Source organism: Lissotriton helveticus, chromosome 8 (genome assembly GCF_964261635.1).
Source record: "Lissotriton helveticus chromosome 8, aLisHel1.1, whole genome shotgun sequence".
In the NCBI taxonomy this organism is placed as follows: domain Eukaryota; kingdom Metazoa; phylum Chordata; class Amphibia; order Caudata; family Salamandridae; genus Lissotriton; species Lissotriton helveticus.
The window spans coordinates 751441352-751458374 of record NC_136069.1 but is presented as its reverse complement, the minus strand read 5'-3'; the positions used below and the strand labels follow the sequence as shown (position 1 = coordinate 751458374).

General features: G+C 41.0%; 1 protein-coding gene across 1 annotated transcript in view; it reads right to left on the bottom strand.

Moving 5' to 3' along the window:
* The window catches only part of WWC3 (WWC family member 3), a gene marked incomplete at its 5' end in the record, with an annotated part of 657764 nt that overhangs the window by 375632 nt on the left and 265109 nt on the right, over window positions 1-17023 (bottom strand). The window contains one exon of the mRNA XM_078658903.1: window positions 1702-1781. Within this exon, the coding sequence (XP_078515029.1) occupies window positions 1702-1781 (80 nt within the window). The remainder of the gene's footprint in view (window positions 1-1701; window positions 1782-17023) is intronic.

Genomic DNA, 17023 nt, shown 5'->3' with positions numbered 1-17023 from the left:
TTTCACAAAATGTTGGGAGTCAGCTTCAGGGTTGCTTAATGAGTTACAGACCCCTGGAGATAAAAAAAGATATAGGAGTGCATGGGGAGTATGGTTACGTTGGTGCGTGGCAAGGGATGGATCCCGTAGAGGCTGATCAAATAGAAATAGCTAATTATTTTGCAGAGTTTTTTGACAAAGGACTGTCTTGCACTACAGTTAATTGTTATAGATCAGCTGTGGCAGCATTAATTCAGGGAATTTCAACTGGAAAAGAGTCTTTTAATTTATAGGGTGATGAAAGGAATAAGGTTGAAAAGTTAACCAAAACCAAAGTATCAGTTGCTTTGGGATGTAGATTTCGTTTAGAAGCGGTTTCAAGACAGGTCTAGCAATAAGTATTGCAAGTGAGGGAATTGTACTGGAAATTAGCAACTTAGTTGTGTTTAATCTTTTTTAGAAGAGTTTCAGATGTGGGATCATTGAAAGTATTGAACACATTTTTCCAACCAACAGGAGTGCTGTTCAGAATTTGGAAAAGAACAAAGACTAGGTCAACTTCTATATTTTATCCAAGTTTAAATAATTCATAAAAATTATGTGTGGTTAAATGTATAAAATAATATGAGTGCGGAGTATTGGAAAAAGGAGTTCTGGTGTGAATCAATTATTAATACATGTTAAACCATTTCACGTGGTTAAGAATACAACTGTTCCAAGGTGGGCTCAGTCTGCAATGAAAGAGGCAGGTATTGATTTGACTAGGTATTAGGCACATTTAGTAAGGGGGGACATGGCAAGTAAAACATTTATGTTTGAGAGACGGTCGGATGAAATTATGAAAGCAGCAGATTGGTCAAATGCAGATATATTTAGGAACTTTTATTTTAGACCAACAGAACATTTCATGCTGTGTGTTGTTTTGGACTTGTAAAGCGTGCTTTGATAAACTTTGAACATGTATAATGCTAGCCTCTTGTCTTGCTATAAAATGCAGATTATTACAGGTTTACTTTATAAACAATCACAATTTTATTAAAGACAAAGAGGCTAGCATTATCCCACCACACCCTTCTAGATTATTTGGAGGAAGTGGTTGATTTACAAATGATGTAAATATATATTGAAGAAATAAATAAGGTACTAGAGTATTAAGTTGATGTACGGGTTAAGGTTGAGAAGAAAGATACACGTGTTTATATTTTTTCAGACCAGTAAAGGATTTGATAGTTTATATTTTTTCAGACAAGTAAAGGATTGATAGTATGAGAACAAGGAAAATACGGAGAAGAGTAACAAAATAGGAAGAACATGGCGGACAGGGAGATTTATGTGGACTTTAAAGTTTTTTTTTGTGATGTAGTTTGCGTTCGGATTCTTGGATCTATTAATGGTTGCTGCTCAAAAGGAGACAAATAAAACTTAAAGCATAATGCTAGATGCCTTGTCTTTAATAAAATCGTGATTTATACAGTAAGCCTTTAGGAATCAACATTTTCCTACTACTACTGCTGCTACTACTACTACTACTACTTCTAATAATAATAATAATGTTACAGGGATATGCATTCATCTTGTGCCTTTTAATGTCCGGAGGCCAACAAAGGGAACGCTTAAGTTGGTTTTTGTGATTTTTTTTTTAATCACCAATTGCAGATCATCTGTGTGTTGTGTGTGCTCATGCCAACTCTGTCTCAAATTCCAACCAGACAGTCAACTTACTCTTGTAATGTCTCCACTCCCTTCTCCTTGTACTGCAGCTCCTGCTTCATGAGTGCCAGCTCCCTCTTCAGCCTAGAAAGCTGAAAAAATACATCATTCAAACGCGAAAAAGCAAATAAATTTGTATATTATTAATACATAATGTTAACATGGAGAATCTAAACAATGACCCACTGCTCAGAACTATTTTGTTTATAACAGGAAGTTTGCATCTGCAATACAACCTGAATTTTGAGATTACACTCACAATTTTATTTCACGTAGTACTACAAAGCAAAGTGCGAGTCACATCTAGACTGAAAAAATTAAAACTACATGCTAGAATATTGCTGAAGTTGTTCTTGTACATAGAATAGGTGGAGTGTATGTAATATATGATGGGGACCAGACCCTCTACTCTGGAAATGATCACATACGTTCACTTTTAACTCTCAGTTCGAATAATATGTTAGAATGGCAATATAAGTCATAAATGAGACAATCACAAGAAGATTTGTGAAAATAAAACTCTAAGGTTCTATATCCAAAATGATTAGGAAGTATTGTCACAAATGCAATACATGCTTTGTTGCTAGATTGTAACCTGAAATGATGGATGTTATCACCATAAGAAATAAAGAAGTATTAAATATATTTACCCAAAAAAAGTAGTTGGTGTATCTTTATGAAATTGAGTCCAACACTAAAAAAGTTTTTGTTAAAATACCTGTCTTTACTAACCGTTTAGTACTCAATACTACAAGAAATATTTTTGTGTAACAAACATTCATACATTCTTAATCACATACTAAGAAGTAAGGACATATACATAGCTCTTTTATGACAAAACTATGTAAAAAGGGTAGCAAAGTGCAATGTTTTGAAAAAATTGCTCTCACCCACAAAAGTTTGTGGCATGCTTCATCATAGGGCTGTTGCGAACACTTCTGCGCAGATCAACGCTAGAGGTGGAGCAATAGGGTGGGGAAGGCAACACAAAAATGCATATAATAAGTATAAAGCTAACTAAGGGATATCCAATAACTATTTTATTCCTGGATTCCCCTTTTAGGGCTAAAAGGTATCTCCCTACCAAAGGCTGGTAGTGAAGTAAGTGAATTAAGCACCATTCACCCCACCGTTCTGCAAAGAAGTCGACATGTTTCTGCCAGATATCGTCTCTCTCCCTGTTACTTATAAGTATAAGACGGGCCTGTAATCACACTCCAATTTGGATCTCCAAGTGAAGAAATAAAATGTACAAGTGAAAAGAAAACTGGTATTCATAACAAATGAGAATACCTCGTGTCTATTTGTGTGATAAAACATTCCTACCGTTACCCCTTTCTCAACCCATTAGGTGCGATGCGGCCGCGAATTTCACGATCTTTTATTAAAAACTCCAACGTTAAAAAATCTTATGAACACACCTATCAATATCTAGTAACAAGCATTGGCATAGCCAGTAGGTCTCGCTTTTGGGACCTTATAAGTATTTAGTTATGCAGCACAATATCCTTGTTGCAACAACAGCAACTGTTGCATGGCTAAACGCTTATAAGGTCCCAAAGGCGAGACCTCTTGGCTATGCCAATACTTGTTCATATGGTATTCAGCCGCAGAGCCAATCGGTGTCAAAGTATAAATGTCCCAGCTTCTGGTCTTCACAATTACGAACTTCAGGAGTCCCAAACTTCACCATCAGATCCTAGTAAATCATTTTTCTGGTACTTCTGCCATGCATTACGACTAGAAGTACCAGATAGCCACCTAGGACTGGATGAGTTACTTGTATCCAACATGATCACTATCATTCTTTTGATATTAAAATAACAAATGTGATCACTTCCATCTTTACATCATAACACTGCAGAATATTGTGTCTACAGTAATGCTGAAAGCATTTCAAGCGGGGATCTTTAAAACCAGCCTTGTTAGCAGACCCCAGGTGTACCAAGTGGGAACAATGCAGAGATAGCTCTATCTGTATTGCCATCAGAATGTCTACAACAGCAGCTACTTTCACACAGTCTGTCTTGTTACTAGGCGCGTAGGGCAAGTGATTGTGGGATTGAAGAATATACCCACAGGTCTGTTCTTTTGTAGGATAAAGTCATTAACATGAAAGTAGCTATAGGATAACGGCCTTACTATCTGCACACACAACAGGAATACTAAGTTTACTCCAAATTATGCCAATTATAAATAGTGGAAAAGATGAATTGAGTTTGTCACTAAATATCTGCTTCCTGTCGAGAAGTAATGATCACCCACTTTTAAAATATGTCAGCCCTGCAAACAGCTTAACTGACAAATTAAACGTACTGTAGTATTGTAGGTCCAATTAAAGCTGTGGCAGTTCTTATGGAACTATTTGCTCTGTTTGACTCAGCAAAAATATAGTTGGCATTTGTGGGTACACCCAATACAAGTACTGCATCCATGATAAGAAATGCCAATAATTCCCATTACTAGCATGGCAGCCCTCAGGTAGGACAGTTCTGCTAAGAAATGCAGTTTTCTATAACTAACAGTATAACTGTACTGCTCTAATTAGGACAGACATGACACGAAGTGCTGCTCCTCAAAGTGATTAACATCTCTTCTGAGGAGCCATGCTACTCTCTCACAAAATACAAGGCAGCCCATCTGAGATTTGTTATCCGTGTGGCAACTTTGCTACTTAAGGCTAGCCTTTTCCATTACGAGACCAGAACCTGGATATTAAATGTTACAAAAGCAACATTAAATGCGTGGCAGCTCGAGGCACATTACTCTAGAGCTCACTTGGTAAAAACTGTGAATCGAGGAAAAAATAGGCATCAATCCAAAATGACTTGTAAATGAGTAGAAAGAAAAGCCTAAATTGTATTTGCAAAAAAATAAAAACTTAAACAAGGACCAACCAGGCAGTGTCATCGGATCAAGTCAGGAAACGGGCAAAGTGAGCTTAATGTCATGAGTGTGAATGTGAGCCATGCTGGCTGAGTAATCCACATTCATTTATTTGACCAAATCAAGTCAACATCCAAGCACTTTACATTGGAGAGCAGAAATAAGGAAAACCCCTTGCTAGAACATATATAAAGTAATACGCAAATTGAGGTGTACATTTTTTAAATCCAATTGTTAAAAAACTACGTCACTTAAATCCGGCTTAAACAGTAAATTACCAAACAAATTGAGTTACACACATCTGCACAGATTCAAAGTAGATATTGATGTCTCATTCAGAATGTAAGGGTATGTTACACTGTAAGGATATGTTACAATGTTAGAGAGATACATATTGAAAACCTGTCATGCCCTAAGAATAGCTTGTAAGTAGGTGGTACTTTAGTGTTGAGACAGGAGCTCTTTCATTCCTCATTCCTTTATCAGCAGTGGAATTAGAATGCGTCACGCGTTTGGAGGACGCAGATTGCCCGTTCTTCCGAGACTGCTTCAGAGAGATAGTTGCGTTTTGCTTTATTTCAATGTGCGTGGAATGGCGCGAAGCAAGCTGCAGGGAGGCTTTGCGTAAAACGCGGGTGCCGCGATTGCACAAAAGTAAAGAAATATATATATTTTTTCTATTTCTCTACTTTTGCTACAATCGCGGCACCAGTGTTTTACTTTTAACATGGTTAATGTAAAGTGCGGGTGCCGCGATTGTAGCAAAAGTAAAGAAATAGATATTTTTTTCTATTTCTTTACTTTGCCGCAAACCATGTTAAAGTAAAGCGTGGGTGCCGTGATTGAACACGATTGAGCAAAAGTAAACAAAAAGTGAAAAAAAGCCCATTTACATGAAAGCTGGCGACCGGGAAAAAAACCACGCAGGCTGGCGAGTGGTGTGCGCACAGCATGACGAGAGAGGAAAGCCATATGGTGCCTCTGCTCGTCATTGTGCGTGTAACCGCATGCTCTATGCCAGCCAAAAGCGTGTGGTAGGACTTTTAAAAGCCCACACACTAAATGTCTTGCGAAGCAGAGCATGCGCTGGCTCAGCGAGACCTAAAAGGTCACTTGTGTGAAAATGACATGCACATATCCTTGCTGGAAAGGCCTATGTCATGAGTCATAAAACTCGGTACATCTTACCGAGTTCTACTTCGGAACCTGCTAGAATTGGCACAGTAGATGAGGGTGACCCCCTGTAGTTACACCCTAGTCAGGAGAATAGGAGTAATGTATGGATAGTTAGATCATGATACACACAAAGATACTGATGGTACTGTTCGCAGTCCCACACGTAACCTGCAACTTACACAGAGGGAATGTGGTAATATCATAACTTTGCAGTTGGTGTAACCATGTAAAATTAGTTAGCATTCAAGTCTGTAATGGACTAGATCTACAGATGCCCATTCACGACACGGAGCGTAAGCTCACACCAAAATGATGCTCCGCTCAAACACCCTTCACAAACTGCCAAGCCCCCTCCTTACTTTGTAAAGGGTGTTGTGCCACTGGTCCAGTGTCCCTCCTGGCACCGTGTAAGTACTGGGAGGCAGTGATCGGGGTTTGTGCAGATGAAGCCCCTCTTCCTGACACGTGACTGCATGGGCACGTCACGTACTGACACTGGTGTGTCACAACTCATGAGTCAGCTAGAGAGCTAACTCCCTTGGTCCTAGCATGCTATTGCACATGCATGGTGGTGCCTCAGCGTTGCCGAGGCATCGGAACTGCTCAGACGCTCCCCTATATTATTATTATTCAAGCATGTGATTGCGCATGCCTTACAACGCCCCTTCTACAGGGCAAACTAGTTTAAAACCAGGCTTGTATCACACACAAAGAATGATAGTTTGTGTAAAAAAAAATATTATTAATTCTTTCTGTTATCTTGAACAGCCACATCAAATGAGTATGTTGGAGAAATTACAGGGTGCACTCTGCAGATGGTAGGATAATAATCCTTAGTGCATGGTACCCTTCTAAGCAGCCACCTGACTATTCAGATCAGATATAAATAGTCAGTGGGAGGAAACTGAACTTATGGTGAGTACCCTCTACCCCAAAGTGTACTGAGCACCTGTCTTATGGTGTAATTGAACAGTGTTACTGGTGCACGTTAGCCCTCTGAGCAGTCACCTGACTTATCAGTAAATATATAAAAAGTCATTGGGAGAAAACGTTACTCATGGCAATGTCAGGCCATCTTTAATGACAGTAACCTGTGCAGGACCAAGTAGGAAAGGCGCATCCTCAGCCCATGTCCGGCATATCACCATCATGTAATGAAGTGTTAACCTCCTCATGTCCTACCCAGGGTGGTCCATGGAATGTCATCATTTAGGCAATCTTATCGCTCCATTGTCTGTACACCTGTTTCTGTTCCCTCAGAAACAAAATTCTATTAGGGTCTCTGGTGGTAGTAGAGATATAGTGCTTGTCTAGTACGGTCCAGTACAGGTCTTCAACTGTGTGTTTCCTCTGTGATTACAGGATCGTCTTATACTTATAAGTAACAGGTGTAGCAATCAGATATACAGACTAAGGTATATTAGGAAGGGAGTAAGACTAGGGATCTAATAGTCCTGAGAAAAACAGGGAGAGACACGATTCCCGGCAGAAACATGTTGACTACTTTGCAGAACGGAGGGGTGAATGGTGCTGAATTCACTTACTTCACCATCAGCCTTTGGTAGGGAGATACCTTTTAGCCCTAACAGACCCAATGTTCAGACCCTGGTGAACATTAACCCTGGGCGAAGTACTAGGCTACGCTCGCGTAGTTTGCAAAGTTTGCGCTACTTCGCACTACGCAAATTGCACATAGCACAGTGCGAACACGTGTAGCGGTAATCTTTTTCCTGCTCGCGATCCTCAACGTCAAGTTGGCAGCCGCGAGCGAGCAAAATGACATCCCAGCGAGACTTTTTCCTCGTTCGCGATCAGCAACATCAAGTTGCTGATCGGGAGCGAGGAAAATAAACCTCCCGGCGAGATTCTCAACGTGGGGAGGTCAGGTTTCTCATTGCGAGCGGTCACGTAGGCTCACGACCGCTCGCGATGGGAAACTACCAATCTACTCGAGCGGCAGAAAACTACTGCTTGCACTGTGCAAGATGCGGTTTGCACTGATTGCACAGTGCGGACGAGCATCTGGCACTGTGCAATCAGTGCAAACAGCATTTTGCACAGTGCACTACGCAGTTCGTGTAGCTACACGTAGCGCGAAGTGCACTTCGTGTAGCTAGCGTAGCGCTACTACGCCCAGGGTTAATCAATCAATCAATAATAATTTCAATAGCGCGCTACTCACCCAGTAGGGTCTCAATGCGCTGGGGGGAGGGTGAACATATAGAACATACTTGGTCGTGGAGATGTTATCTCTAGTCTCCCTCTTTTTCAGATGTGTTTCAATATGAATGTTGTATGAGTCTGTATGAGTTGTGTATTGTGTGATCTTGGTATATGTAAAGATTTGTTTCCCGGGGCTATTAGTTTAGTTGTATTTTGTATGTAAGTTTGCACCTATTGTGGCAATACTGCTGATTTTCTCACAAGTTAAAAAAAGTAATTAGAAAAAAGAGAAAAGAAATGAATCTATATTTGATATTTACAGAAAAATGCACAAAAAAGTAAATAAATAACAATGATAACGTTTACTCTGAGTTTTGTTTATATGATTGTACCTCTGTCAAGACTTATTGTATATAGGTTTGCCCAGATAGAAAAGAAATATAAGTCCTGAGTGAGTTTTTCATGATATGCCTTACTTCACCACCATCCTTTGGTAGGGAGATACCTTTTAGTCCTAACAGGGGAATCCAGGAATAAAATAGTTATTGAGATCTCCCTTAGTTAGTTTTATACTTATTATCTGCACTTATTTTTCTTTAGATCCTGTCCTTTTCTTTGAATTTGTATAGTCTTCCCCACCCTATTGCTCCACCTCTAGCGTTGGTCTGCGCAGAGGTGTTCGCAGAAGCCCCATGATGAAGCACGCCACAAACTTTTGTGGGCGAGGGCAGGTTTTTCAAAAAATTGCACTTTGCTACCCTTTGTACATAGTTTTCTCATAAAAGAGCGATCTATATGTCCTTACTTCTGAGTGTGTGATTGGGTTTACCCAGAGGAGGGCGAAGTAAGGTCCTTTCCTCCTTCCCCCTTTGCTTGTGCGAAGATTCATACATTCTTCACACACACCTTTTATTATGCCAACCTTTCCTACTAAGAGAAAAATAGTGTTCAAAATAAAAGACCACAAAAAATGTTCCATTCCTTTTTTGATAGGGCTGCACAAGGAATCTATTTTCCTTCGAATGACTATTACATTGTGTAAATCATTGCTCCAAAAGCACAATATCTGAATATGCATCTGTTACTTTGAGCAGGTCCACGTTATTCTGTGGACCTAGCAAGTCACCATATCAGATGTCACTGTCTATGGAAACTAAATCCAGATCTACAAATTGGAGAGTAACTCAAGAAATCCTATCACGCAGCAAACAGTCTGAAGGTAGGCCAACATTTTATTCAATTTCATTAGCTCTACCTCTGTGGCCAAAATATGGTATTGGGCTCACAGACCCAGTGGACCATACAAACTTGCCTTTCATCTTAGCTGATTCGCTAGGGTCAACTTTGACACCCATTAAGGTGTACAACCTGGACTAGCTGGCTTAAACTGCAAAAATAAATGCAAATGTAAAGACCATGCCGTTCTGTGAAAGAAGAAGAATTTCCTACTCCCTATATCTCACAAAAAGATTACCTTAGTTTATGTCATTGCTCAACTGTTGACAGGAATGCTGAAGTTTCCCATCTACACTTGGAACTTGGAGAAATTTCATTTTGGCAGCCGAGGAGCATAGATCTAAACTGTCCAGTTTGCATCTAGCTCTAGAAGCCACAATTGTATCAAGCCCACTCTGAATACCTTTCACAGCCTCCCCAGTAAACTAGAATCACCATACAAAAGAAATGCACGCCAGATCACTATTTTACAAGGACTTCCAGGTCTATAAGTCATTCAGATGTTAGAGCCTAGCCACCTGGATGCTAGATGCCACAAACTGCATCCAATATAAAAGGATTCAGTGGTACAGTTCTTTCCACTTGAAGGGACCCTTTAAATGATCACATTAATTTTTATCTTCAGAGCAGGCTTCGACTAGAAGGGTGACCAACTCGGAGTGGTTCCAATGCCTAGTTCTACCTGGGTATCTTTCCTTCGCATCTACATCCCTTAACTCCTCTCCCACCGCCCCCAAGCAAAGATTTATAAACAAGTTACAACACTAAGCTGTACTAAAAAAGTAAATGCCAAGATTGCCCGTAAGCGGGTATATCTGTTGTAGCTTACCTATAGCTATCAGAATAAAATGTTTAATCTTTATTAATTGAATCTATAAAGAACAGGGAAGTTCCTTTTTCCACCTAACAGTATAAACGTGACTGCAGCTGTGGATACTTACTTGCCTGAAAATGGAACAAACGCCACCACATCTGTTCAAACAAACCGATAAAAAAGAAATCAGGACACAAGACGTAAACCATATTTTAGACTAGCTAATGCTACATTTGAGTCAAGTCAAGTCATTTAGCTTTATTCGATTTTGTTGTACAAATCATAAAAGCGTACAATAATAAAAACATACGATTAAAACAACCTTAACAAGGGCCACAAAATATTGACAAAGTTAAAAGTGAAAATTTGAAAGATTGTTCAAAAGGAAAGGATCCCGGTCCTAAAATGTGCATACCTAATTATAGTAAAAACAACTTTACACAATATTTAGGCATTTAAATATTCTAACAGTCCTGCCTTTACATAGATATCGCCCTCCCCATGGGCTACTAATAAAAGCCTCTGTAGTGTTGCATATCGCGACGGTTAGGTGCAGGGAGGTTGCTATTGATCGTTCTCCAAACAGATTTACCGATAGCATGGGTGTAGCCTGCCCCTGGTCTAAGTGCGGGGAAATGAGGGTAAAAGTCATAAAGGTCCCCAGTATGTATCGGTCCATCTTCTCCTTGCCGGTACCAAGATTGGAGGAATGAAACAATGTTTCTGTTGCAAAATTTCACTAAGACCAGATCCCCCACGATATCCTTTCGCAGGGGACCTAACCAGCCCACCCTTCTAACAGCTAGTATTTTGGCCATTAAGTTCAGCAGGCAGGGGTCTATTCCTAGATATCCAGTGGGTAACTTTGTTTTGTAGTTCGTGTTGGGTTTCAGTTTTTCCCCGTGTGATTGGTGGTACTCCTGATAGAACATAAACAAAGGGAGCAGCCTCTGGTGGTAAGTGAATATGAGGTGCTATGTTTGACCCCGAACTGGCGATGTTGCGCTGTGGAAATACACGATTTGGCAGAGGATAAGGAACCTTTGGATCTAGTATATTAGGCGCTGAGGCCTGAGTCTGAGCATTGGTGCTTAGTGCAGTTGGTTTCGGGGTTCCAGAAATAGCAGATGAAGGGGATTGCCTGATATATACCTGATTTTTTAAGGGGGCCAAGTTTGTGTTGATCGTCGTCTCTAATTCTGTAAGTCTATCCCCCAGAAGGTCTATTTTTGCCATCAATGGTGAAATGGCGGAGTTAATTAGCCGTTCAATGAGAGTCAGTAAGGACAACTGTGAGGGCGATGCTGAAAAATCTATTCCTCCCACAGTTTCTCCCGGTTCTGGAGTTGGAGGGGAAGTAGTCGCAGACAGCAAGGAGTTTGAAGACAATTTGGGATGTTTAGGTTGATTCCCATTTTGTTTGTCTGTTTCGCACTTCCTTTTACCAGGTGGAGGCCGTACAGTTGCTGTACTCTGGGCGTCTGCTGGATTGATTTGGAGTTGTTCGTACAGACTGTTATTCAAGTTTTGTGAGCCAGTTGGGGTGCTAATGTATTCAGGACTGCTTACAACTTTAGTGTACTTAGTTCCACACAGTCTGTTTAGTTCGTCTAGCCCTGTTAAGCTATTCCCATAGCCAAAGACAGATACGCGAGGATGATTAGTAGTTATACACTCAGGTGACTGTGTAGAATCGTTTACCCCTGGGTTTAAGGGAGATTGCTGAGTGGGCTTATTTCCTTGTAAGTCTTGTGTCCCTTTTGGCAAGCCCCTATGTGAGATAGCTTTATTAATTGCCCCCTTTCGTGTCATCGTGATAACAGGAGTATGATCAATCAATTAATAGGAATACTCAAACGGATGATAAAAAGTACCTTATTGGTGAGTTCAATAGGAGGTAGACGTTTGTACCCTCTTTCTGATGGAGGCAAGGGGGGTGGCCCGACCCGTCCTTCTCGGTCCTCTGAGTGCCACAGAAGGCCCGCCCTTTGCCCGGGCTTAGCCCCGGGCGCTCCCGCGCGGGGCGAGAGGCGTTCCTCTCTTTCCGGGCGCAGAGGTGGAGTCAGGGACGCGACTCAGCCGCCGGGGCACCTGGAGGTGTAGTGTTTGACCCCCCCGGTGGCTGCAGGCGAAGTGGCGGTGTAGGCGCGACAGCCGTTCCCCTCACGGCGTCTCCCTCGCGCTGGTGGGGCAAGAAGAAGCAGCAGCCGTTCCCCTCGCGGCAGGTAAGGAAAAGATTCCAGCGTCCACATTTGAGTCAGCCAAGCCAGTCTTCCTGTGGATAAAGCGATTTAACTTTCCCAAAGATACCCGTGCCTCCAAGTGAGCCACTGATCCATCGGTTAGTGGAAATTTAAAATCGAGAGAAATGAGCAGGTAATACCAATGTCTTGGTGCCACGACTGAGATATTGTCTCAGGCTAGAACATCACCGTTATTTTCTCTGGAGAATGATCATCAATTTGGAAACTAGGTACCTCCTCTGGAGACTCATGTGTCCGCTCTGAACAGCAAGGCTGAATAAGTCACATTATGGCCTTAGCCAGCATGGAAGCATATTAGGTGGAATTATTTTCATTAAAATTTGGTTCAACACAGTTTAATCGAGTGTCTGCCTCAAAGGGTGTTTGGGTACAAGCAGCATACACCCATGCAGAGGCTCTATCCATACAACAAAATGCAGCATGGGCAGATGGTGAGGCTCCATTAATCTAACAATTAGCAAGTTGTCTATCTGGAGTCTAAACTCTTGTGTATACTAATCTATTTCAAAACTAGTGTTGAAACTGTCAATATGAGCCCAAATAAGCAGACTCCAGAGAATGTCATGGCTTGCTAAAGGTCTTCTGTATTATGTGCGGGCCAATCCACAGCCTCCACAACCCAAGACTGTCTATATTACTATATAAAAAATGGCAACTTTCAGCTCCTACAAACTCATCAGCCTCATCAACAAACAAATATGAGTCAATGATAACTAAATCCCGAAAACAAAATCCAGAGCGGCTTCAGGGAAGGCCTCTTTACCGTAGACCATATTTTCAATGTTTACCATCTTCTATGAGCCTAGGCGTTCTTATTCAAGAAACAGGCTCTTTGTTGCAATCGTGGACTTTAACCAAGAACTAAACCAGAATATGCAGGCAATTTCTATGGACGAAACTGGAGAATATGGGTTTGTGCCCAGAATAATGAACAGCCTTTACTCAGATTCAAACATACAAGCACCAACGATGTAAGAAGCAAACCATTTTCCACCAACTTATAAAACAAGGTTACATCAAGTCATCTTAGCTATTTAACCTACACACAAATGACATATACACCAAGATATAAAAATCCTCACAAGTCATACCTAGAATTAATAAAGCAATGATTACTTGGCTCCTCTATACCGATGATTCCATTTCGGCATAGATGCAAAACCCCTTGTAGGCCCAACTCAATGTAATACAAAGCTACTCTGTGAAAAAGCGATCTTAAAATCAATCCAACAAAATCAAAGGTTATGGTTTGTGGTTTTCGGGCAAAAAGGGTGTTAGGCAAAGCATTAACCTTGGGAAACCATTCAATCTCAGTGGCAAGTAACTTCAAGTATCCAGGAGTGGCAATGGCCTTCTCTCATACCTTGAACTATATTGTGGATGCACTGGAGCAGACCACAAGGGCTGTAAAGGACATGTACAATTCACCCAAAAACAAATGCAGCAACAAAGCTAAGACCCTGTAATACATGTGGTAGTGGGAGGAATTGTACGCTAGAGAGGAAATATCTAGTGCAGACACAGGTCAATAGGTTGCTTGGAGTGGAACTGTGGAGAAAAGTCTGGACTTCCATTACACTTCAATGCCTACACCACTGAAATCAGATTTAGGGTACATGCTCGTTGAAGACTAAGCAGAAAATGCCATACCGCACTATGTTGTCAAAAGAATTCAGCAAAGCATTGAAAGAGGCCTTAGAAATTTAAATACCTGCTTATATTTTATCTACGCTAATTGCTTGCTTACTTGAACAAAGTAGAACTTCAAGATACTCAGTCCTCCTTGAAGGTCAGCAAAAAAAGGCTTCAGTACTACAAAAACAAGGACTACAGGAAAGGAATGCAGAGAAAAATTGCACAATTATTGAAAAAAGGAAAGGCTTCCTCAGACCAGAATATTTTCAGATGTTTGAAAAGAAATAGACTATCATTTCAGAGCTAAGATCACACTGTCTAAAATACTATTATTCATGGCCTGCAGCAACACTCATCTGCTTCATGGCGTTCTGGCCAAAAAATCTCAAGCTAAGTTGCTAGCATGCCCATACTTCGACTACCTACTGTAAACCTTAGTTCATTTCCTCTAACTTGCAATCAAATTCATAAAATAAAATATGGTCCCCAGGGAGGAGGTCTGACTAAAACCATGATGGTTCACTTTCCAGCCGGGTCAATGGATAAAACACTGAACAAACAGACCACTTCTTAGGAGAAGCTTGCCGCTTCATTAGCCTCAAACTGAAAGCAATTGACATTTCCTACAAGACGTACATACAGTTACCAAAATCGCCTGTACCGATAATCTTCTACTTAGTCAATTTCTAAACTTTTACATCTAGCTCATTCCTACAACTATGATGAAATGAAATGATGAAATGAAATGATGAAATGAAATGATGAAATGAAATGATTACGCACTTGTATAGCGCACGACTACCCGTAGGCATCTCGGCGCTTGTACGAATACCGCCGAGGAACCCTTCCTGGCCTTTCCCTGTGAGGAGCCCACTCCTGGGCACCCCCAAGGTGAAGTCAGGCATCCTCAGCGTTGTTGGGGCCGTTGTAGAGATTAAGCAAGCTATTGCCCAGAGGTGCAGAGTGGGACTCATGATTAGAATAGGCACCGAGACGAGAATTATCAGGTCCGAGGAAATTGAGCCCGAGACCCGCCAAGGTGGGAATTGAACCCTGGTCCCGGCCAGACTACTGCATCAGGGTCTGCCGCTCTAACCATTGAGCCACACTTGTCTATCTCACTCTTCCCTTTTCTCTTTATGGCTATTTTTATCATTACTCTACGTGTACCCATTGCCAAACTGTTTCCTTTAGAGTAGACAAATCCATCTTTCTTTCCAATCTTTTCACCTTCTTTGCCATAACAATTTGTTTTCATGCTCACTCTCCCTTCTCTGCATCACTGAAAAATGTCATTCTTATCCACTCCCTTGGCACAACTCTAACTTTTTACCTGTTCACAGATCTTTTATACATAATGCATTACTGTTTTAATTTATCGTTCAACAAAAGGTTTATCAATTTAAGTGTGAATAGCCACAAACTAAAACAGTCCACAGCCTCAATTTGACAGCTATGGTGTCAGTGCTACAGAGAACCATGTCTGGAGAAGTGATTGGGAATGCACTGAACAGGCACCATGTCTGGTTTGCATTCTAAAACAGTGGTGTTTGGGTAAGGGGCTGAGTGAATCTGACTAAGTGGTCCTCCCCTGCAGTTCTCTTAAGCCCTATGCTATATACTGTATGACAGTCTTGTCTCAATTGACTCAATTTTCTTTGACAGTTTGGCACATGCAGTGCCCGCGTGTCTAGCTAAAAAATCTGAGCATCATTGTAGCCTGTGATCTTATCAGACATGTTTCTCAAGGGTGGAGTACATGATTTTCAAGCCGGCTTTTAAGTGGCAGAAACTTCAAGTAGATTGAAGTGTGTCGCCCCTAAGAAAAGGCTTCTCATTCTTCCCAAGTAATGTGTAAATTGAATGCTTAAGCCTCTTCTGGATGTGCATACTGAGCTTGGTGCGCGAATACAGATCCACACTAAATAAAAGAATGAATCATAAAACTTAGATGATGTTCCCTAAGGCACAATATTGTGATTCATGGGTCCAAATTCCTCTCGAATAGTCAATTCCACTTCGAGCATATTTTATCAATCAAATATTCATAGTATAAAATCAATCCTATTTATATCTCAAATCCATTAAGTATTTCTGCGTTTCAGTTTGCTTTGCAGAATCAATGTAAAACCTTCATACAAGTATTTTTGCTTTTTGACTGTATTTTGCTCATCCTCAGTGCATTTCAGGCTGCATACGCCATTCATTGGACAAAGTTATCAGTCTAAAGTTAGAAGCACATCTGATAGAACTAGCTTGTGTTGATGGTATCGTTGTGCTCCTGCTCCATACTGTGCATATCCTGACACCCGCATCATAGTCTTTGGGTATGTTTTTTTTTTTTTAAATAAAAGTATTCATTGGCAATTTTCAAATATAAAACCATCTATAGTTAAAGCAATACATGGTCAAACAGGCATATACTATGTGTGGTGCGTCATTTCCTAACAATCTGAAAACGACAACTTGAATTTTAATGTTATTTGAGAAATTAACAGTTTGGAATGTGGACTGAGCCAATATATCACTTGGAAGCAAATTCTGATGGTGCTGCCCGATCCACAGCGAGGGTCTCCAGACGAGGAAACAGATTTCCAATTATAGAGTAGTTATGTGCGATGCCTTCATTCTGCTTTACTCCGTAAAATTCCAGCCCTGTGGCTCATTATTTGTTTTTTCCAGGCCAACAATTTCCCCTTGATGATACACACTGGTTCGGGAGCCACTACATTGTGCAGCTGAGATCCAAGGGACAGTACACACTCCTGTCTCAGTCAAGAGGACCCCCCCTCCCCCTACCCATGTATGCCGGTCCTCTTCTGACATTTTCCTTCAAATTTGAAAGTATCTAGAGAACGCCTGGTGGTACTTTTAGCCTTGGAGAAGACGACCAAGATAATCTGATTATCTGGTCATGGCCTCACATGATCCTTAAAGGGTTGAGTCAGCCATATTCAGCAGCTAGGATATCATGGATTTATTTAAGAGCCAAGATTCCACACAAGCAAACTTTTTGAGTTACTGAGTCCTCGATCAAGAATTTATGGTGGGTCCCAGTGATGCCCTTACCTTATCTGCCTCTACACAGAGGGGCAGTAGAATGCCTATAATGGTGCTTGTTTGGTCTCGCCCGCAAAAGCGCATGTGCTGCATGCACTCT